At 39.8% G+C, this 23415-nt stretch overlaps 1 protein-coding gene across 4 annotated transcripts in view; it reads left to right on the top strand.

The window, feature by feature from the left end:
- Positions 1-23415, top strand: part of ncam1a (neural cell adhesion molecule 1a) — a 780402-nt gene that overhangs the window by 556107 nt on the left and 200880 nt on the right. For 3 of the 4 annotated variants that reach the window (XM_060936137.1, XM_060936141.1, XM_060936140.1), the window contains exons 2-4: positions 6686-6760; positions 9792-10001; positions 21060-21203. In XM_060936137.1, the coding sequence (XP_060792120.1) occupies positions 6686-6760; positions 9792-10001; positions 21060-21203 (429 nt within the window). The remainder of the gene's footprint in view (positions 1-6685; positions 6761-9791; positions 10002-21059; positions 21204-23415) is intronic. The other variant, XM_060936138.1, reaches the window with a different exon arrangement.

The following is a 23415-nucleotide window of genomic DNA, read 5'->3' as shown; positions in this document are numbered from 1 at the left end:
AATCAGGCTTGGTTTTTCCATCATCTAGTAAACAAACCAAAAAAGAGCATCTGTTTTGGTGTTCAAAGATCTTTTGAGTTTTTGTAGTTGTTCAGCATGTTTAATCCTGGGCTACCGGCAAAAAAAAAAAAAAAAACAACAACACCTGTCAGAGCCCAAAACAGTGTGAAATATGCTAAAGGGGAATGAGTAATTAGGATCCAAGAACATGCAGGTAAATTCAAAATCAAAGGACAAGTGTATGACTGAAACTTTCATTGAGAAATTTATGATGTTGAAACCAAAACCATGAAACAAGGTACAAGTACTGTAGCCTGTAAGGCTTCGTGCATACTAGAGGACTTTCAAATCTTCACTGATTTTATAAAACGTGGGTGACCACAGACATAATGACAAAATTATCTGAGTTTTAATAAGTTAATCCTAAGAATGCACACACCAGACAATTCAGTCAAGATGTAGGACCCCACATTTGGCGTTTATACTAAATTAATTCAGCGTGGTGATTCCAGGGACTTGGGATCTCACAAAAACTTATGTGATCAAGCATGACTCCACAGATCTTCGAAAAATGGTTGAATCTCACAAAAACACAGTGAATATCAGGAATTATTATACATACCAGGACACTTTTTCCATGGAATAAAAACGTGTTCTATTCCCTCCTGGCGGCTTTCATTCATTTGGTTTGATAGCATGCAATATTGTTAGCATATTGCTTATCTTCTGTGTATTACATCACTCTACCCAGTGGAGAATGAGCGTTGAATATGGTTTATGATATTGCATGGTTGTCAAGACATGACGTCACACGTCGAAGACGTAAAACTTCCGCACTAGCGAGCGACTGTGACAATTTGTAAACAAACATGGCCACCAGGTTTGCTTCATTAAATATGGAAGATTTTGAGAGAATTTTGAAAGCGAAAGATGCGCTGAACACCCGAAAGGAATATATAATAATAATAATAATAATAATAATAATAATAATAATATTGGCTGGCTTTTTTTCATGGTATATCAGATATATTCCATTCAGCTAGCATGATATTGAACTCGTCTTCAACTCATTCAGTATCATGCTAGCTGAATGGAATATACAGTGGGGCAAAAAAGTATTTAGTCAGCCACCAATTGTGCAAGTTCTCCCACTTAAAAAGATGAGAGAGGCCTGTAATTTTCATCATAGGTACACTTCAACTATGAGAGACAGAATCGGGGGAAAGAATCTAGGAAATCACATTGTAGAATTTTTAATGAATTAATTAGTAAATTCCTCAGTAAAATAAGTATTTGGTCACCTACAAACAAGCAAGATTTCTGGCTCTCACAGACCTGTAACAACTTCTTTAAGAGGCTCCTCTGTCCTCCACTCGTTACCTGTATTAATGGCACCTGTTTGAACTCGTTATCAGTATAAAAGACACCTGTCCACAACCTCAAACAGTCACACTCCAAACTCCACTATGGCCAAGACCAAAGAGCTGTCAAAGGACACCAGAAACAAAATTGTAGACCTGCACCAGGCTGGGAAGACTGAATCTGCAATAGGTAAGCAGCTTGGTGTGAAGAAATCAACTGTGGGAGCAATTATTAGAAAATGGAAGACATACAAGACCACTGATAATCTCCCTCAATCTGGGGCTCCACGCAAGACCTCACCCCATGGGGTCAAAATGATCACAAGAACGGTGAGCAAAAATCCCAGAACCACACGGGGGGACCTAGTGAATGACCTGCAGAGAGCTGGGACCAAAGTAACAAAGGCTACCATCAGTAACACACTATGCTGCCAGGGACTCAAATCCTGCAGTGCCAGACGTGTCCCCCTGCTTAAGCCAGTACATGTCCAGGCCCGTCTGAAGTTTGCTAGAGAGCCTTTGGATGATCCAGAAGAGGATTGGGAGAATGTCATATGGTCAGATGAAACCAAAATAGAACTTTTTGGTAAAAACTCAACTTGTCGTGTTTGGAGGAGAAAGAATGCTGAGTTGCATCCAAAGAACACCATACCTACTGTGAAGCATGGGGGTGGAAACATCATGCTTTGGGGCTGTTTTTCCGCAAAAGGACCAAGACGACTGATCCGTGTAAAGGAAAGAATGAATGGGGCCATGTATCATGAGATTTTGAGTGAAAACCTCCTTCCATCAGCAAGGGCATTGAAGATGAAATGTGGCTGGGTCTTTTAGCATGACAATGATCCCAAACACACCGCCCGGGCAACAAAGGAGTGGCTTCGTAAGAAGCATTTCAAGGTCCTGGAGTGGCCTAGCCAGTTTCCAGATCTCAACCCCATAGAAAATCTTTGGAGGGAGTTGAAAGTCCGTGTTGCCCAGTGACAGCCCCAAAACATCACTGCTCTAGAGGAGATCTGCATGGAGGAATGGGCCAAAATACCAGCAACAGTGTGTGAAAACCTTGTGAAGACTTACAGAAAACGTTTGACCTCTGTCATTGCCAACAGAGGGTATATAACAAAGTATTGAGAGGAACTTTTGTTATTGACCAAATACTTATTTTCCACCATAATTTGCAAATAAATTCTTTAAAAATCAGACAATGTGATTTTCTGGATTTTTTTTTCTCATTTTGTCTCTCATAGTTGAAGTGTACCTATGATGAAAATTACAGGCCTCTCTCTTCTTTTTAAGCGGGAGAACTTGCACAATTGGTGACTGACTAAATACTTTTTTGCCCCACTGTATCTAATACACCACTTATAGCCAGCCAATATTTAAGTATTTTTGCTTAAAATGCCCATCCCTGAAATTCAGAAAGACGTAAACATTCACTCAAAATGGAAATGGTACATCCTTCTTGAACATGGCGATTAAAAACAGGAAGCAATGACCATATAAGGAAAGTGATGGATATGCCTGGTTCGTGTGAATATACACAACACTGTCTTTGATTATTATTATTATTACTTTAACTCCTTTTTTTTTTTGCTTTAAATCTACAAATGGTGCCTGAACATTATGTATCTAATAGATGTATTGTGTACTGTGCGTCCTTAAGTGGTTTATATTCATAACATTCTCATTTCAGCCACAAGTGTAATTTCGCTTGGCTGTAGTGCTTGGAAGTGTACACGGCATCCCACAGCCCTCCAAAGACACTGTATTGAAAATGAAATGATGAAAAAATAAGCTAGCATATTCTCAACAGATATGCTAAAGCGCTAAAAAGAAAAAGACTCGGTGTCACCTGGTGAAAAATATTGCGCCTAGAGAGCTCTTTCCCCAGTTTTCTTCGTTCAACTAACATCTCAAGCTGAAGGTGTTTCCTGAACATCTAAACTCAGGCTGAGTAGAAGCAGGAAACAGCTCTGAGGCCTTTCAGTGCTTTACGGACACTGCTATTATAGCAGGTCTACCTGGAGCATTTATCAGCTCTGTGTTGGACTGAATGGACTGCATTCCACTTGACAGTGCTGAAAAGCACATTGAGTTAAAGCACATTCATTTAAATGCTTATCTCTCTGCGATAAGCATTGCTGAATAGTTGAATCTGTGGCAAGTCCCTCAGAGATTTCAGTCTTTTCCCAAACAACTCACTCAACATGGCCATCCACAGGATTATTCAAGTCGCTCATAGTGTTTTGTATTCATTCATTCATTCATTCATTCATTCATTCGTTCGTTCGTTCATTCAGCTTCAGGCTGGGAAGAGGAACGCTGCTGCTTTATGCTGGAGGTCATAACACTACCCCATTGTTCATTATTAGCTCATCCATCTGACAGGCGATGAGCTTATGCCATCATGTGATGTCCGTCATCCATCCGTCGCCCATCGTCCGTCTAGCTTCATCCACATTTCACGAAAATCGCTTCTTCTCTCTCAGTTCTTCACTGAATTTTATTCTTTTTGGCAGGAAGGTAGGTCTGCCTGGGGTGCATATAGCTTCTACCCAAATTTGCATAATTGTAATTAATAATGAAGATATGGAGTAATTAAGCCCTGACGAGCAGTTTCCACACAAATCGCTTCTTCTCCCTCAATTCTTAGGAAAATAATCAATGGTTTGTATGATTGATTAGTTTCCTTGGCTGTTTGCTGAGTGTTGGTACTTCAGCAGAACATTACACTGAGTATTATTATCTCATCCGGCTGACAGACAATGAGCTTATGTCATCGTGTGTTGTCCGTCATCTGTCCATCCGGCGGCGTCCACATTTCACGAAAATCGCTTCTTCTCTCTCAGTTCTTCACTGATTTTTATTCTTTTTGGCAGGAAGGTAGGTCTGCCTGGGGTGCATATAGCTTCTATGCAAATTTGCAATTAATAACGAAGATATGGAGTAATTAAGCCCTAACAAGCAGTTTCCACACAAATCCCTTCTTCTCCGTCAATTCTTCACTGATTTCGATTCTTTCTGGCATTAAGTTAGGGGTTACCTAGGGTGCATATAACTTCTACCCAGATTTTCTTCATTACAATTATTAATGAAGTTATCGACTAATTAAGCCTTAATCAGCAGTTCAACAAAAATTGCTTCTTCTCCATTAATTCCTCACTGTTTTGGATTCTTTCTGGCAAATATTTGAGCTGGACTGGTTGAGAGTAGAACTGCACAAGGTGGCCCACTTTAGATCATTCCTTCTGGACTAGATGGAGCCGGAGTGAGCTATGCCGTCATTGACGGTCTTGTTTTACTGTAATAGCAACGTCCTGTGGCACTTTATTCCAATGCATACCATGTCCTGTTCTTCATTGTGTTATTTGACCAGTTCATGTGTTTACTCTAAAACAGCACAACAAGACAAAGCATGCACCAGATACATCAGATTAATGATGCAGTAGTTTGTCTGGGTGGATTGAAAGTAATAACAGATCATGGTGGGAGGCAGAAATAATTATTTTCACTTTTTTTTAGCAATATGTAATGTATTTTAATGTAATATACTCAGCAATGCAGGAAAAAAAACTCAGAAAAACTAAGAAGAAATGTCATAATAATAATAATAAAATAATAATAATAATAATAATAATAATAATAATAATAATATCAAACGGCATAAGGTTTTCTGTGATAGACTGGAGTTCATTCATGTCATCAGCTAAAGTCGATGAAAGGAGAGGAAGAATATTAGCTTATATCTCAGAACGTTAATATGCTATGATTTATGGTATTACTCTTCCCAACTGCACAGTGTGGGAGATAAAAAAAAAACAAAAACAGGTGTCTTTGATTAAACTGGAGAAAATGGAGGCTTATGGTGAACTATAAATAAGACTCAGGGCTCCCGGGTAATTGCGAGTAGAAAATAAGTTTTGCGAGGCTTAGTCATTTAAGTTGCTCTGTCCTAATTGTTGTATTTAGTTGAAGAACATGTCAGACAGATAGCATTTCCAATAAGTGCCCTTGAAAACACTTGAAGGTTGCCAGGGTTATAGGCTGATTTAACCGCATCAAATGCTTCGTCCCTGTACCTTTGGCTCTAGTGCTGTAGTCAAGACCACCTAAACCAAGACCAAGTCATGACCGAGACCAGAATGTATCGAGATTGAGACAAGGCCAAGACTTAAAGGGGTTGAGACTAAGTCAAGACCAAGGCAAAGGTAGCTCAAGACTGAGTCAAGACCAAGACCAAGACCAGACCAGGGAGTGTGAAGGGGAGCGGTGACAGCCATTAACAGTAACAAATATTGAAAATTAGCAATGAGTCATGTTATTAGTTGCATTTGAAGCAGGAAAGTTAAATCCAATCACGGTAATGATGTTAACAAAGAAATCAGACAACACACAGGCAGTTTAGTGAAACCCCTGCAGTTGTGGACCGACTAGTGGCCTAGTGGTAGCGTGTCTGCCTCTCGATCGGGAGATCGTGAGTTCTATTCACGGTCGGGTCATACCAAAGACCATCATAAAAATGGTACCTACCGCCATCTGGCAAGGCACGCTGCAATACAGATGTGCATGGGGAGTTAAACTCTCGTGGTTACCAGAGGACTAGCCCCCCACTGTAACCCTAGCTATGTAATAGGCGAGAGGCCGAGGGCTATGGAAACGGAGATCGGCGCCGCCCGATGTGCCACATACAGGTTGAGCCTGGTTAGTACTTGAGTGGGAGACTGCCTAGGAATACCAGGTACTGTAAGGCGTGGGAAGGACTTTGACTTTTTTGACTGCAGTTGTGGTCTTGACCGGTCATGAAATAAAAACCAGAGTCCTCTATGTCCAACACCAAGACAAGCCAGAGTAAAAATGCAGTTGATTCCAAGATGAGACCAAGACCTTCAAAAAGAGGTCCCGAGACTGGTCTTGAGACCAAGATCAATCTAAATTACTACAACACTACTTGACTCCTCACCCTGCCTCTCCGAGACCTTTCACTCCAACCAGTCAATAAAAACAGACCTGGGCTTAGATTGCAAGGAGGTGGTTGACATATCTCTATTTGTAGGTCTTAAAAACATGGCCTTGTGTTCCTCATCCTCCCACAAGTCCCTCCTTCCAAATAAGGCATCTTAATCAATTGGCACGCTCACCCACCTCGACTGGGTGGTGAATGGATTTCTGCCAGGATTTGTTTGTAATTTTGTGTAAATTGTCTCTGTAGTTATTTCAAATGAATGTGCCATGGTGTTATCAGTGTGACGTGGACAGTCAAGGCCTATTGCTTTCCAATTTCTCTGTCTGGTTGATCTGTATTTCTCTCATGTTCTCTTTTCTTGCAGTCTCTTTGCAGGTGGAGATCATACCACCACACGGCGAAATCAGCGTCGGAGAATCCAAGTTCTTTTTATGTGAAGGTAGGTCAGCATTATACTGAAACAAACCTGAGCCTTGGGGTTCTTCTAAATATTCAGAGTTGTGCTATATATAAAGCAGATCATGTTTTTCTCCCAACTGCAATACAATGTAGTCTCAAAGCAAAATTCAATAAAAATCTATTTTAAACTAAATAAATGACATGCAAATGAGACGATTTCAAATAAACACGGAGCATTTAAAAAAAAAAAACTTTGCAGTATATAAAGTTTACATTTTAAGGACTGCGAGAGGGAGAGGAAATTAGAAAAGGAATGAAAAAGGAAGAAAAAGGGGGAGCTAAATAGAGAAACATAAAGGCAAGCCAAGAGAAAAAAACTTGTGCATGTGTGCAAATCAACAAATTGAAAAGTAGGGAAAAGATCAAGCAAGAGTGAAAAACACTTCACTCTTCTCAGGCTTCTAGGAATTAATTATTTTCTGTCATATTTATAACATACATGTACATGTTATATTTAACAGTTATTCTCTGAAATCGAGTCGTACATGAGCTGATAGCTGACGAGGCACGTAGCGCTGAGTTGGCTATAAGCCATGTATGATGAGATTGAGTTGAATAACTGTTTTATTCTATCCACATTCACTGGATTTTGAGAAAGAGAGCATTTTTATTTTTAGCAAATTCGATAACTAAAAACTTTATACAAAACATCCAACAAAATCATTTCCACTTAGAATGTAAACAAACCGGCGAAATGACAGAAGCAATTTGTGAAAAAATGCTATCATAATAATTCTTGAAAAAAAAAAAAGATATGTTCTTACCATCAAATACTTTTATTCCATATTTTGTTGCTTTTTTTTTGTACTTTTTGGGATTTTGTTCTCGAGTAGAGTTTTTATTTTGTCCTCGGTTGGTTCAGCAACACGCTCCGCCATTTTGTTTTTCTCAACTCATGGTATTCTTGGGTTTCACGTGACGTCACATCCGCCTCATTAGTTATTCAAAACTTTAGCTGGTGGTCTACCAAAGCTCAGTTGACAAAGCGTTTGTACGGAGAAGGTTCATTGCTCGCATGAAAAATGCCTTACGCTTGCGTTGTTTTAGGTTGTTCGAATCGATCAAACCATGAAACTGATAAAAGTTTCTTCAGGGTTCCCCGTGAACTAATAAAAAAGGGTGAACGAACACAAGATTTCACGAAAAGACGTTGAGAAAGGTGGCTTTTGAACCTCTCACTGAAATCGAAGGGAGTCAAATCGAAGCATGCTCAAGTTTGCAGTGATCACTTGGTGAAAGGTTTGTATTTCCCTCTCAGCTATGGCCTTAGTGTTTTCCAAGTACTTTTCTTGCTATGTGTCGTTATTTTACGATACTTTTTTTAGTCACGAAGCACTAAAGTCCCCAGCTGTTTCTCTGTTTACTCCTCACAAAGTCCATATGCATGAAGGTCGTGACAAAATTCTTACCCAGCCATACAGTTACAATGCGCCGTGATCACTTCTCCGCCTTGTTTAACTAAGATCCAGGTCTTTAAAGGGGTTTCTGATGATCTTTGTGAATGATTTACCTGAGAGATAAAAGCAAACACAAGTGAGAATCAAGCGAACTGTTTATTTACACTTCAACTTGCTGCGCTTCATTGTAAAGACGTGAACGAAAAGCTTAAAAAAAAGAAAAAACATACTTACACGGGCAAAAACAATACAGGATTCATTCGGCAGCGACTTGATAGCGAGGTCCTTTACCCAGCCACATACAAAAAAGTTGTAAGCCTCCATACTCTTCCACACTTTCATCTGTTTTGTGGTGTAGAAGGACGTCTGCAACACCAGATAGTTCGAGATGTCGGGGAATTCAACTGAAGGGTAGTTTTCGAGATCGTATGACAAATCCTTCTTTCCCAGACTGTAGGGGTCGATTCCATTGCACACAGCAATCTTCTGAGTATATCTAAAGCGAGCAGTGGCTTCTAGATTACGAGCATAGTCTGATAAGTTATCACTAGTTGTTTGCACTACGGCAACCGCTTAGACCACCAGCTATTTCACTTCTGGTAAAATCACTGAGAAAAGTCACGTGACTGAAACCCAGCAATATGAGCTGATAGCCTGGTAGTAGAGTAGCCAATCAGAGCATGCGGTTGCTCATATCCAGTGAATGTGGATAGAATATTTAGATATGTTTAATATTCTCCAATACATGTAATTTGTCAAGGTGAAATACTGTGATTACAGGAAACTGTTCGACACTGGGATGAATGCTCGAGTTAGAATCAGTTTAGCGTATACACATCACTGTGTACACGTCCTCCTTGTGTAAGCTATGCAAGCTCTTCGATCTGTGGTTAATTCTCAGGTCTGAATACCAACGTGCACAATTTCAGTATTACATATGTAGCTCATGAGCACATTTCATGATCTTAACTCAATTCTGAATGCTGATAGCAGACCCTTCATACATACAGGTTAATTCTGGCAATAGGCCAAAGTGTATTATGGGCTGACAGTTGTAATATCTGTGCTAAAAAATGGTCCAAATGTACCCATCATTTCTAATTGAGATCCAGTTTGGACCCAAAGTGCCCCAACTGTATGTTCTGCTCCATATCCTGCCTAAGATAAGACCTAATCAAGGATGAATTTTATCATTTCTGCCTGCCACATTTGGAAGACTTCATTACCATCTTTCCATGATGCTATGTAGGCCATATGAAAGTGGTACATGTGGGCCGGCACTGGGCCATTAGTCATTAGTCATCCGGGATCCTGCCTGCTAAACCTGCTGGATCTAATGTTTCAATTATAATAAGAAACACCTGAGGTAGCTGATTGTGCTGCACCTTTCCCTCACACATCAATAGTGATTAAAGCTTGTGATAGATCTTGAAAGTAGACCACATATCCACCATGTCCTTGAGCTCTGAGGTTTGCTCTCTTTTTTTCTTTAACAAAGGCAGAGCTTGGCAATACAAATTCAGATTTTAAAGAAGAATGGTTGGCAGTTTCTATTGGTTTAAAGATAGCCAGCTGACAGTTCATTGAGGTTCCTTTCTTTCACTGTGGTCCCAGTGGTTGGTGATGTGAAGGACATCGACTGGTTTGCTCCCAGTGGAGAGAAGCTGCTGCCAAATAGACAGGACATCATTGTGAGCCGTAATGATGAGACCTCATCCACGCTCACCATCTACAGTGCTACTGTGGACAACGCCGGCATATACAAGTGTGTGGCCAAGGACGGGGACAACGAAGCCGAGGCCACGGTCAACGTTAAGATCTACCGTAAGTGATTTAAGATATATAAATTAGAAGTACCTGTATATGTGTCCTGATCTGGGATGTCGCTGCAGCTGAACTCTAGCATTTTGACATTATTTGGTGCGTCATAGATCTTGGAAACGTTTTTAACATTTTACTTTGTAACCTTGATATTGTTGTTGTCGTGGAAAAATGACAAACACCAACACCAGTCTCGTCCTTTTGCAAGTGAAAGAAGGTTTATTGCGGAAACAGACACATAGTGATGAGTTTGGCACACCACTCATACCAACCCATATATATATATATATATATATATATATATATATATATATATATATATATATATATGTGTGTGTATATGTGTATATGTGTGTGTATTAGATAAAAGGAGACATCTATTGCATTACATCTATTGGATTGCATGCCCTGATCACGCTCCGGGAGCGTGATCAGCTCTCAAGCTGATTGGTCCTTGATCTAATCACTGGCTTGCATGCACATGTTCTATGCACGCAACGAGCATGATAAGATGCAGGGGTGCAGATCTGATGTCAGGATTGGGGGGGACACAAAAGTGATTTTTTTTTTTTTGCCCGTATGCAACTCATACCATGCAACCATAAATCACAACTTCGTAGAGGCTCGCCACATCATTCAAAAAGTACTGCACAGGGAATCATTTGTCTGAAAATACATTTGTTTGTACAATTGTGAATAATTTAGGGGATTTTTATTGGGGGAGACAATTCATGTTTTTCAGAAATTGGGGGTTTCCATGTCCCCCCCCCCCCGGGATCTGCACCCATGATAAGATGAACATGTTTCGGTGCAGAATGCTCTCAGTCGTTAATCCTTGAAGAGGCAACACTCAGTGAAAAGGAAAATGACAAAACAGTATGACACTAAAATTTACTCTACAGTTGTACAAGAAGCCAGTTTAGCAAATACACCAGTAGAAAGTCAACATGTTTAAAGATGTCAAAAATTTTGCTAGCTACAGTGGCTAGAAAAACCAAAACCCCTACACACCTGTGATAAAATTGCAGTATTCTGTGATAAAAAAAAAAGAAACTAAGATGAACCATGTCAGATCTTTTTCCAACTTTAATGTGACCGCAACTAAAAAAATTCAAGAGAAAAGCAAGAATGTTTCAGGGAAAGGGGGGGGGAGGAGAAAAATAAAACTTACAAGAAACTTTCTACTTACTAGAAAACTTACAACACATTCCAAAACCTGCAATTTTTCCATGAGTGCATCGTGTTTTTCCTCACACTGTGAACATCACCGTTTGATCAAATTGTTGGATGTGTCGCAGTGAAATGGACATAAACCTAATCAAGAGATGGGTTTTCCAAAAGCCTCTGAAGGCCAAGAGAGTCTTAAATTACCTCATAAGATCCATCATCAAGCTAATGTGGTTTTCCCGAACAACATCGTAGCCCGAGTAGTCCTTTAGTCTCATCTCATCTCATTATCCTTCTACAGGGTCACAGGCAAGCTGGAGCCTATCCCAGCTGACTACGGGTGAAAGGCGGGGTACACCCTGGACAAGTCGCCAGGTCATCACAGGGCTGACACAGAGACACAGACAACCATTCACACTCACACCTACGGTCAATTTAGAGTCACCAGTTAACCTAACCTGCATGTCTTTGGACTGTGGGGGAAACCGGAGCACCCGGAGGAAACCCACGTGGACAACATGCAAACTCCACACAGAAAGGCCCTCGTCAGCCCCGGGGCTTGAACCCAGGACCTTCTTGCTGTGAGGCGACAGCGCTAACCACTACACCACCGTGCCACCCTAGTCCTTTAGTTTGCTCGAAATTTATGAGAGACCCGGACCACTCGTTCAAAACAAAGAGCAACTTGCTCACAGCCGAATACACAGACTACGCATGCGCCGCGGAGGGATGCTCACAGTTAGCAGGGGAAACAGGTGTTGAATCTGCTGCCGGTGTTAAATTATTTTTCTTGTAATTATTTTTCGTCACTTTCTGGTGCAAGCACATCTAGTTAATTATTAAATCAATATACGCAAAACATTATGAATATATTTCAATATGTCATGGAATTATGTATGGATATCGGAATGTCACATTGATATCGGCATATTTTAATCAAATTTAACTCCATTAGGCGAGTGATTCACTAATTTAGTGTCATAAATGAGACACATTACTGCACTTCTAACATTGTGTGTGTGAGAGAGAGAGAGAGAGAGAAAGAGAGAGGTTTTGATCTGTGTGTAGTGTGTACCGAAGGAGGTTGAATTTTATATATACTGTGTTTGTGTGTGTGTGTATATATATATATATATATATATATATGAGTGATTCCACGCTTATGGGTACTGAAATGGGGACATGAACTTATTCACCTAAAACCATTTCTTTTTTTACCATCAGGTCACAAAACATGTAATCTTTAATGAATGATATGTTAAAAGATAACTTTAATTTTCTGAGATGTAATAAAAACATATTTATATGCCAAAGTCAAGCCTATGAGTTCCAAAATGATGTCTGTTACATTACTTCTGTTACGATTGTCCATCTCGCATCTGTTACAAATTAATTACAATCTAGCTATATACCATGTTAATCTTATTGAAAGAATGTGTATGTTTATTCTACTACACATGTTTATTAATTATATTTGCTAAAACATCACCTTCCTATGTTTCAAAAAGTAATTCTACATTGTTAAAATTGAGAATATATATGTCCACAACACTTCTGTTACGTTCTGACTTTGGCATATAAATATGTTTTTATTACATCTCAGAAAATTAAAGTTATCTTTTAACATATCATTCATTAAAGATTACATGTTTTGTGACCTGATGGTAAAAAAAAAGAAATGGTTTTAGGTGAATTTTTAAAAATAAGTTCATGTCCCCATTTCAGTACCCATAAGCGTGGAATCACTCATATATCTCATCATCTCTAGCCGCTTTATCCTTCTACAGGGTCGCAGGCAAGCTGGAGCCTATCCCAGCTGACTACAGGCGAAAGGTGGGGTACACCCTGGACAAGTCGCCAGGTCATCACAGGGCTGACACATAGACACAGACAACCATTCACACTCACATTCACACCTACGGTCAATTTAGAGTCACCAGTTAACCTAACCTGCATGTCTTTGGACTGTGGGGGAAACCGGAGCACCCGGAGGAAACCCACGCGGACACGGGGAGAACATGCAAACTCCGCACAGAAAGGCCCTCGCCAGCCCCGGGGCTCGAACCCAGGACCTTCTTGCTGTGAGGCGACAGCGCTAACCACTACACCACCGTGCCGCCTCACTCATATATATATATATATATATATATATATATATATAATGTGTGTATGTATGTATATGTGTGTATATATGTATATGTGTGTATATGAGAGGGAGAGATAAGGAGATCAATTTATATATACGGAGGTCAATACAACCTCCTGAGGTACACACGACACACAGATCAAAACTTCTCTGTCTCTCTCGCATGCACGCGCATGTATAAGGAAGAACACTGCCAACTTGGCATTGTGAATAACAGTTGAAATAATCCTGACTGCATGATCGGGGCATAACAGTGAAATGAGTGAGCACAGAGAAAACATTTACTTAATTATTTAGCTTATTTGCTCATTCTTTCATGTGAATGTTTGCTCATTTAATTAAAAACATGCTTGGAATAAAAATATTGCCCAAAAACGTAAAATTAGTTTCATTAATTAATTACCACATTGTATATGTAATGCTTCCAAATGATAGGAGATATTATCTTATTTAAAACACTTTTTATATTTTGCTAGATTTTGGTTAAAAACGAATGCCATGTGACCTTATCAACTGGCTTTAGCAACTACTAATGCCTTCTGCAATGACAGTACGATTGCCTTTAGCAACTACTGATACTTATATCGGGGACATGCACTGCAAAGAAGCTCTTCGTCCTTTTGCTCTTTTGACTCCTTACGAGTGAGTTCGGGAAAACTACGTACAGAGACAACGTTCATTGCTTAAGAGAGTCTCTCAACTCACTCTTTAGCTCTAAAGGGCAACAATGTCAGGAAACCCAGCCCAGTTCAGTTTGTTGTCAAATACCAGATTTCAGACTATTTACAGAGAAGCACATTTCAGTTCAGGAAAGTCTGTAATCACCAGAATTATACATACAGAGTCGAAAATATCAGTTTCATCATGTGAATTGTTTTCAAAGGCCAACACACATGCGTCCATGTTATGGTAGAAATTACAAAGCTTTATCGACATTAAGGGCGTAACACTATGCCATATACCAGTATTTGTATTTGCACTGTTTAATGTTCTAAATATTCATATTCGTATCTGTATCTGTGTTCAGATTTAAACTCAAAGTGGGAGTGGCCTAAACTATAAAGAAATGCAGGAACTGTCAGCAGGTTATGTGAATTCTGGCTTTGACAGTTCCTCAACCTCAGCTACATCACTTGAATTTGTCACAACCAGAGATGGGACTTTTTTTTTTTTCTTTTTTAACTCTCACTCACAGTTGGTTTCCCAAAATATAAACAAACAAGTGTTGCCAGGCAAAACAATCCTCGCCCAGCAACTTATTTTATACTTACAGTGGGGCAAAAAAGTATTTAGTCAGCCACCAATTGTGCAAGTTCTCCCACTTAAAAAGATGAGAGGCCTGTAATTTTCATCATAGGTACACTTCAACTATGAGAGACAGAATGGGGGGAAAGAATCCAGGAAATCACATTGTAGGATTTTTAATGAATTAATTGGTAAATTCCTTGGTAAAATAAGTATTTGGTCACCTACAAACAAGCAAGATTTCTGGCTCTCACAGACCTGTAACAACTTCTTTAAGAGGCTCCTCTGTCCTCCACTCGTTACCTGTATTAATGGCACCTGTTTGAACTCGTTATCAGTATAAAAGACACCTGTCCACAACCTCAAACAGTCACACTCCAAACTCCACTATGGCCAAGACCAAAGAGCTGTCAAAGGACACCAGAAACAAAATTGTAGACCTGCACCAGGCTGGGAAGACTGAATCTGCAATAGGTAAGCAGCTTGGTGTGAAGAAATCAACTGTGGGAGCAATTATTAGAAAATGGAAGACATATAAGACCACTGATAATCTCCCTCGATCTGGGGCTCCACGTAAGATCTCACCCCGTGGGGTCAAAATGATCACAAGAACGGTGAGCAAAAATCCCAGAACCACACGGGGGGACCTAGTGAATGACCTGCAGAGAGCTGGGACCAAAGTAACAAAGGCTACCATCAGTAACACACTACGCCACCAGGGACTCAAATCCTGCAGTGCCAGACGTGTCCCCCTGCTTAAGCCAGTACATGTCCAGGCCCGTCTGAAGTTTGCTAGAGAGCCTTTGGATGATCCAGAAGAGGATTGGGAGAATGTCATATGGTCAGATGAAACCAAAATAGAACTTTTTGGTAAAAACTCAACTTGTCGTGTTTGGAGGAGAAAGAATGCTGAGTTGCATCCAAAGAACACCATACCTACTGTGAAGCATGGGGGTGGAAACATCATGCTTTGGGGCTGTTTTTCTGCAAAGGGACCAGGACGACTGATCCGTGTAAACGAAAGAATGAATGGGGCCATGTATCGTGAGATTTTGAGTGAAAACCTCCTTCCATCAGCAAGGGCTTTGAAGATGAAATGTGGCTGGGTCTTTCATCATGACAATAATCCCAAACACACCGCCCGGGCAACGAAGGAGTGGCTTCGTAAGAAGCATTTCAACGTCCTGGAGTGGCCTAGCCAGTCTCCAGATCTCAACCCCATAGAAAATCTTTGGAGGGAGTTGAAAGTCCGTGTTGCCCAGTAACAGCCCCAAAACATCACTGCTCTAGAGGAGATCTGCATGGAGGAATGGGCCAAAATACCAGCAACAGTGTGTGAAAACCTTGTGAAGACTTACAGAAAACGTTTGACCTCTGTCATTGCCAACAAAGGGTATATAACAAAGTATTGAGATGAAGTTTTGTTATTGGCCAAATACTTATTTTCCACCATAATTTGCAAATAAATTCTTTAAAAATCAGACAATGTGATTTTCTGGATTTTTTTTCTCATTTTGTCTCTCGTAGTTGAGGTATACCTACTGTATGATGAAAATTACAGGCCTCTCTCATCTTTTTAAGCGGGAGAACTTGCACAATTGGTGACTGACTAAATACTTTTTTGCCCCACTGTATATGTTGATAATGGTAATATTTCTCAATCATCAGCTGTCAGGTTCTAGTCCTATAAAAATCCATGACCTTGAGTTTGACATTTCAAAGTCATTCAAGGTCAAAGGTCATGGCAGCAACTGAAAGCCCATATGGGACTTCTTATATGTTGATAATGGTAAACATCTGGCTATCATGAACCATTTTAAAGTTATAGCCCTTTGAAAACCCATGACCTTCAGTTTGACCTTCCAAGGTCAAAGATCATGGTACCAAATGAAAGCCCAGATGGCATTTCCGAAAAGTTGATAATGGTAAATATCTGTCTACCATCAACCGTTTTCAAGTTACAGCCCTCTGAAAATCTGTGACCTTGAGTTTGACCTTTCAAGGTCACTCAAGGTCAAAGACCATGGTGCCAAGTGAAAGGCCATATGGGAGTTCCTGTATGCTCATAATAGTCAACATCTGTCTATCGGCAACCGTTTTTGAGTTATAATGGAAAATGTTATTTTGACTGAAAGGTTGACCTTTCCAGTGACCTTGACCTTCAGCTTGACCTGATTACTCCCAAAATTTAATCAGGTCAAGCTGAAGGTCCTGAAGCCCACCGACCTTGAAAATTTGAAGTCAATCGGTGCAAACGTCTAGACACTAGATTGTTAACAGTCAGGCACACAAATAAACAAACCGCACTGATTACAATACCTCGCCCCGCTTACTCCGTCGTGGGTGAGGTAACTAGTAGCCTCATTTAAGCTACCACAATCCTAACCAGGCAGTTACTAAGGATGAATCACTGAATGCAGTATGTTCATCTTAATAGATGTTATGTTTCTTTGTTAGGCACATGTAAAGAAATGCTATAGACCAAAAATAGCTGAAAAACAAGTGCTGCCAGGCAAAACAAACCTTGCCCGGCGGTCTGGCCTATTGACCTTCCAAGGTGAATCCATGACCTTCAGTTTGACATTTCAGAGTCACTCAAGGTGCTAAATGAAAGCCCATCTGGGACTACCTATATGTTGATAATGGTAATATTTCTCAATCATCAGCTGTCAGGTTCTAATCCAATGAAAATCCATGACCTTGAGTTTGACATTTCAAAGTCATACAAGGTCAGAGGTCATGGTGGCAACCGAGAGCCCATAAGGGACTCCTTATATGTTGATAATGGTAAACATCTGTCTATAATTAACCATTTTAAAGTTATGAGCCTCTGCAAACCCGTGACCTTGAGTTTGACCTTTCAAGGTCACTCATGGTCAAAGGTCATGGTACCAAATGAGAGCCCATATGTGACTTTCAATATGTCAATAATATTAAGTATCTGTCTATCTTGAACCGTTTCACAGTTATGAGCCTCTGAAACTCCATGATCCTGTGTATGACCTTTCAGGGTCACTCAAGGTCAAAGGTCATGGTGCCAAATGAAAGCCCATATATGACTTCCTATATGTTGATAATATTAAGTATCGCTCTATCTTGAACCATTTCACAGTTATGAGCCTCTGAAAACCAGTGACATTGACCCCTGACATTTGACCCCCCAACTGCTAAGAAAACTATGAGAGATACCCCATCATGTAGCATATCAATGAAAGCAGAATTGAAAGACAAACATTTTGGATTTGGTTTGAAGTAAATATGATGGATATGAAGGAAGCTATCCATCTTCATGAAAAAAAACGATTTCGACCTTTTTGGTGACCTTGACCTTAAACTTGACTGGATGACCCTCAAAATGGTGGAGGTTCTATTTGAGACCAATGCCCATCTATCCTGAAAATTTCATGAAGATTGGTCCAGCAGTTTTCCCGTAATGTTGCTATCAAAAGAAACAAAGAAACCCCACTGAAAATAATACCTCACCCCCTGGTGGACTCCTTCCTGGGCGAGGTGATAATGAAATGAAATGTTTCCACATTAAAAAAAAAAAAAAGCTATAAACAGCAGTAAACCATAATAAATGAAACAGTCAGTATTTGGTGCGAGACGACCCTTTCCTTTAAAAAAAAAAGTAGTCTCAGGTACAATGAGTGCAGTTTTATAAGGAAATGAGCTGTAGGTTTTACTGAGCATCTTGCAGAACCAGCCACAGTTCTTCTGGACACTTTGACTCTCACACTCGCTTCTTAATTTTGCACCAAAACCCAGCAGCCTTCATTCTGTTTTCTTTTTTAATCTGAAAAGTGCTTTCTTATGCCATATGCTGCTCAGATACAAACTTTTTTTTCTCTCATCTCATCTCATTATCTCTAGCCGCTTTATCCTGTTCTACAGGGTCGCAGGCAAGCTGGAGCCTATCCCAGCTGACTACGGGTGAAAGGCGGGGTACACCCTGGACAAGTCGCCAGGTCATCACAGGGCTGACACATAGACACAGACAACCATTCACACTCACATTCACACCTACGGTCAATTTAGAGTCACCAGTTAACCTAACCTGCAGGTCTTTGGACTGTGGGGGAAACCGGAGCACCCGGAGGAAACCCACGCGGACACGGGGAGAACATGCAAACTCCGCACAGAAAGGCCCTCGCCGGCCACGGGGCTCGAACCCGGACCTTCTTGCTGTGAGGCGACAGTGCTAACCACTAATGTAGAATTCATGAAATAGAAATCTGTAACAACGATTTTATGAAAAAATAGGGTGCTTAAGACTTTTGCACAGTATTGTGTTCAGGGCTTTGAACCAGAATTTTTTTCCTATTGGTTCGTTCCGAACAGAAACGGAATTTTAATGTTTCCAGTTTGGGGTTCCACCATTAAATAGACGTTCCTGAACCGGTTAGAACAAAAAAATTTCGTTCCCGGAACGGTTAATTACGTTCCCTGTCAGCTGTTTAACAAATGGCTATAAAATTATGTCTCTGTCTCATCCAGCTTAAGCCAAATGTAGGCTAATTCTATTACAACCTTCATTAAATAAGACAAGAAATAATTCAAAACAATTATTATTTCAAATGTTGGCGATTTGGATTCTCAGTATGTCTTCCCATCTACACAAACAGAAAAAGTGCCAAAAATGAAAGATAATTTGTTTAGTGTGTTACCAAAGGCTAGTCAGGCCCTATAGAGGGCTACCGCATGACGTCACTGCGCCGCGAGATTTTGTTAGGCGCCATATTGGAAGACCAAGTACACATCTATGCAAGTACATACATACATAAAACAAACTACATCTGAAATGTAGCCAGGGCCGGTTCTGCCCTAATCTGGACCCGGGTGCAACATCGCGCAACCCCCCCCCCCCCCCCCCGCCCCCCCCCCCAAAAAAACAGTCTAAATCAGGACAACCATCACATAACTATAAACATTTTATATCAACTATTTTAACTAAATGGGCTATAATAAATAAGCCTGCAGGCAGCCACGGCGGGCTGCCTCAGAAAAGTAACCATTCAATGACACAACTGAAAGCCTGCAGCCATGGCGGGCTGCCTCAGAAAACTAACCATTTGTCCTACCTTAAAACTCGTTTTGCATTTTTTGCCTCCTTTTTTGTATTTTTGACCCTCCGTTTATTTTCTTTCCTTTATTGAAAACCCGATTTGTGTCCAGACATTTTGTTCTGCTACCAACGAACTAACTCGTCAGGTCTCGTCTCTCGAGCCCGCGATGATTCCCGTGGGAAGGGCAACAACTGATACATTTTTACAAACAGCCAATAGGGAGGTTGCAACGTTCAGGCTCTTCTTTGCTCAGACACTCAGTAATTCACTTATTATCACATGGAGACATGATAGTAGTCCACCTTCCCGCTCTCTCCATTCAGTCAGCGAACGTCACACAAGAAGTGAACCCCAGCGGGTCATAGAAACTTGCGCAGGAGAAGAATGACTTTTTTATTTGTAGGCTACGGAAACTTTGAGGAACGAAATAAAAACCGGTATTAACCGGTTACCATTATTTTTAATAAGCGTTTCTGTTCCGGAACATAAAAAATAATAACGTTTCTGGTTTCGTTTCTGTTCCATGTGAAATAGAAAAAGTTCCCGGTTTTCGTTTTCGTTCCTTGAACTGGTTCAAAGCCCTGATTGTGTTATATATAAAACCGTACATATGTTTTAGTGTAAAGTGGGCTAATCTGGAGGGGAGGGGACACGACACACTTGCAACTCTTTACTCTCACTTATTTCAAGGCTGATGATGCTTGTCCTCATTTAAAGCAAACTAAAGCCAAACTAGTGAGTCACAGATAGTTTAGAAACAGTAGCATTGGTTCGTTGATCCATGTCGAATTGAAAAATGCATTAATTCAGTTTCAGTGATTTGTCATGAAAATCTTGCATGGGGGCGTGTCAATCAAGAATCCTCATTTGGTTATTAGGCCACACCCATTTTCAGTTTGGTCTGTGAGCGATTTCATTTGGTATGCTGGTGTCATTTGGAGCTCTGTTTCTGTTTATTTGTTTGTTTACTCATCTAAAATTTCACCCAAAAAGGTTTAATATAACACTCCAGTATGGTATCATATACTTGTAGATTTGTTGTTGTTGACACTATAGTAGGGATCCTTGAGCATTAGCTTATAATATCACAGCTTGAAATGTGTTCTGTATATTGGAGTAGCTATTCATGAACTGTGTTTCAGCTGACTGGGGCATTCCAAAACATATTGTGTGTTGTATTTGGAATACGCTGTATTCGTTCAATGTCATGAGAATACCAGTCAGTGTTATTTATAAGATCTAAAGGCTCACCACCATGAAAGAAAAACTCTGTTGTGGTTTTTCATGCCCTGTCATTCCTCTGCGCTATTGTGGACAGAACCCCATAAGGACACCGGATACTGCCCTTGTGTCTTGTGTGCCTTTTTATCTGGGGTAGGCAGTGCCGTATGATTTGCAGGTGCATATACCAAATCCAGTTATTATTCTTTTCTACAGAAAAACTCACTTTCCAGAGCGCTCCATCTCCTCAGGAGTTTAACGAGGGGGATGATGCGGTCATCATGTGTGACGTCATCAGCTCTCCGCCACCCACAATTATCTGGAGATACCAGAGAACCAAGATTCAGCTGGAAAAAGATGGTAAGAGGAGCACTCTCTCTGCCAGTTTCCCAATCACCTCCCTGTTTTTTTTTTTATTGTTATTTTTCCCATCGTCCACACATTCCTCCTCCCCGCTCACTCATGCCGACGCCTTGCCAAATAGCAGCATTTTCTAAAGCTGTGATGTTTTTAACCCAAAACCACTGCACGTATTCTGAGCACTCATCCCACTGTGCTGTTTGTTTTTTTGCACAATCTTTTCATGGATAGACCTATTTTAACCTCCCAGTGGTTCCTCCTTCACAGACCACTGGAAGAGAGAGTGACCGCAGCTTGGTGCTGGCTGGCTAGTGGACATGTTTTCCACTTTAAAACCACTAATTATAGCAGAGACTGAAACCCAAACTGCAATACATATGGAGAAATGTTTCCACTTTTCTACAGTTAACCTCCTCAGGGCTTGAAAGGCCAAAACTTCTGCAAGCGGGTCTTCGAGGTTGAATACCCCAATGCTTTATTTTCATCAGCAGAATACTGAAAAACATTAACTGGGTTCATAAAACATTATTTTATCATATTTTGCTAGGGATTAAATCATAAAGTTGTAAAATTTGGAATATACTGTGCATATATATCAGAATCTATGAAAGTGTTTGGTTCTAAAACACCATTCAAGCGCCAATTTAAAAAAAAAAAAGCATTTGATTGGCGATTCAATTGCTATTCAAATTTCCATATTAAATTTTATGCAAAATGCTATATCTGCCATGTTTATCTGCACTGAATATCCCCTTTCTTTCCAAACCGCGACAAAAGCCACAACTGATTTTCAGCAGAACTCGTTATTTCCTGCTCGACCAATCATAGCACACCATTCAAATTACATAAACACTAATGGCAGCTCCCTGACTGTCAACATCACAGAGTCTTTTAGTGAGATTTTGAATGAAATAAATGAATAATTTTGATGGAATAGAGGAACCGGTGCTTGTTTATTTTTTATGTTAAGTATTAAAAATATTATAAAATAGTAAAAATATTATTATTCCAGTAGAGAATGTGGTCTAATGTTATTTTCCACTTTGACCACACCTGGTTCCTTGTTTGATCTATATATGCCGCTCATTAATTTAACTGTACATGGTGTACAAGGTGTCCAAATTTCTAAATGTATTGTTCAGAATAAAAAAGGTGTCCTTTTAAAAAAAAAAAAGTTTCCATCGAAACATCTGAGTCTATGAGCATTCCTCAGAGCTTTGTGTGTAAAATAGATTGAGACCTGTAGACGACAAGATGAATGTAATTTGGGAAAATCTGTGGCCCAAGATAAGAGATGGTCCAAGTTCAGAGGCTGTCAGAAGTGGAGATCAACTTTTACTTCTTGTTTCTAGTAATATTTCGCTAAATAAATAAAAAAATACATAAATGTAATGGATTTATAGCATTTTGGGGAAAACGTGTCATGGATATATCACATTTTGGGGAAAAAAATATTTTTTTCAGTAAAATTTTAAAAATCAAAATCTGGATTTGCATTTTTAATGTTATTACAACTTCATAGTGTTATATTAAAATTTTCATGCTACCAATTTTTCAATAAGGAAAAAAAAAATCTCAAGTTTATCACTGAGCATTTATCACATTTTGGAACCAAACTCTTCAGACCTACAGTATATTTAGTATAAATACACAGATGATTATAGAAAATTGCACACGCTGATTGGTTGAAAATTTCGGACTATTTCTCAATAATCACCTCGAGCGACTCGGCAAAATGGCGGCCGATCGCTTTGTCACCGTAAGTGAGGAAGAATTACAAATGATGAAAGAAAATGCTGCTCCTCAAAGCACTAAAGATGCTACGAAGTTTGGTCTAAAACTATTCAAAGGTAAGGTGGGGTTGTGATTTATTTTATCGATTTCAAAACAAAGTATTTTCTGTGAGTCGGCATAGATAAGTGACATGTCTGCTCCGTGCCTTTATTACATTTGCATGCCTCTTTGAAGTTTGAAATAAATTATTTATTTTAATACGATTTTTTAAAAATATCCACCGGCATATTTATACTAAAACAATTATCCGCCTCAGGCTCAGTGAATAATTGTTAAAGCAAAATAATCAGTTTCCTATTAGTCAGTACCATGTTATTGTTTCGTCTTGTTTTTATTGTTTGTAACTTGAAGTGGGGCAACTTCATTCCTCAAAATCGCATGACCCTTATTCCTTTTGTAAATTATTATTATTATTATT

Source organism: Neoarius graeffei, chromosome 12 (genome assembly GCF_027579695.1).
Source record: "Neoarius graeffei isolate fNeoGra1 chromosome 12, fNeoGra1.pri, whole genome shotgun sequence".
Taxonomy (NCBI): domain Eukaryota; kingdom Metazoa; phylum Chordata; class Actinopteri; order Siluriformes; family Ariidae; genus Neoarius; species Neoarius graeffei.
This window is presented reverse-complemented; position numbering and strand designations above follow the sequence as displayed.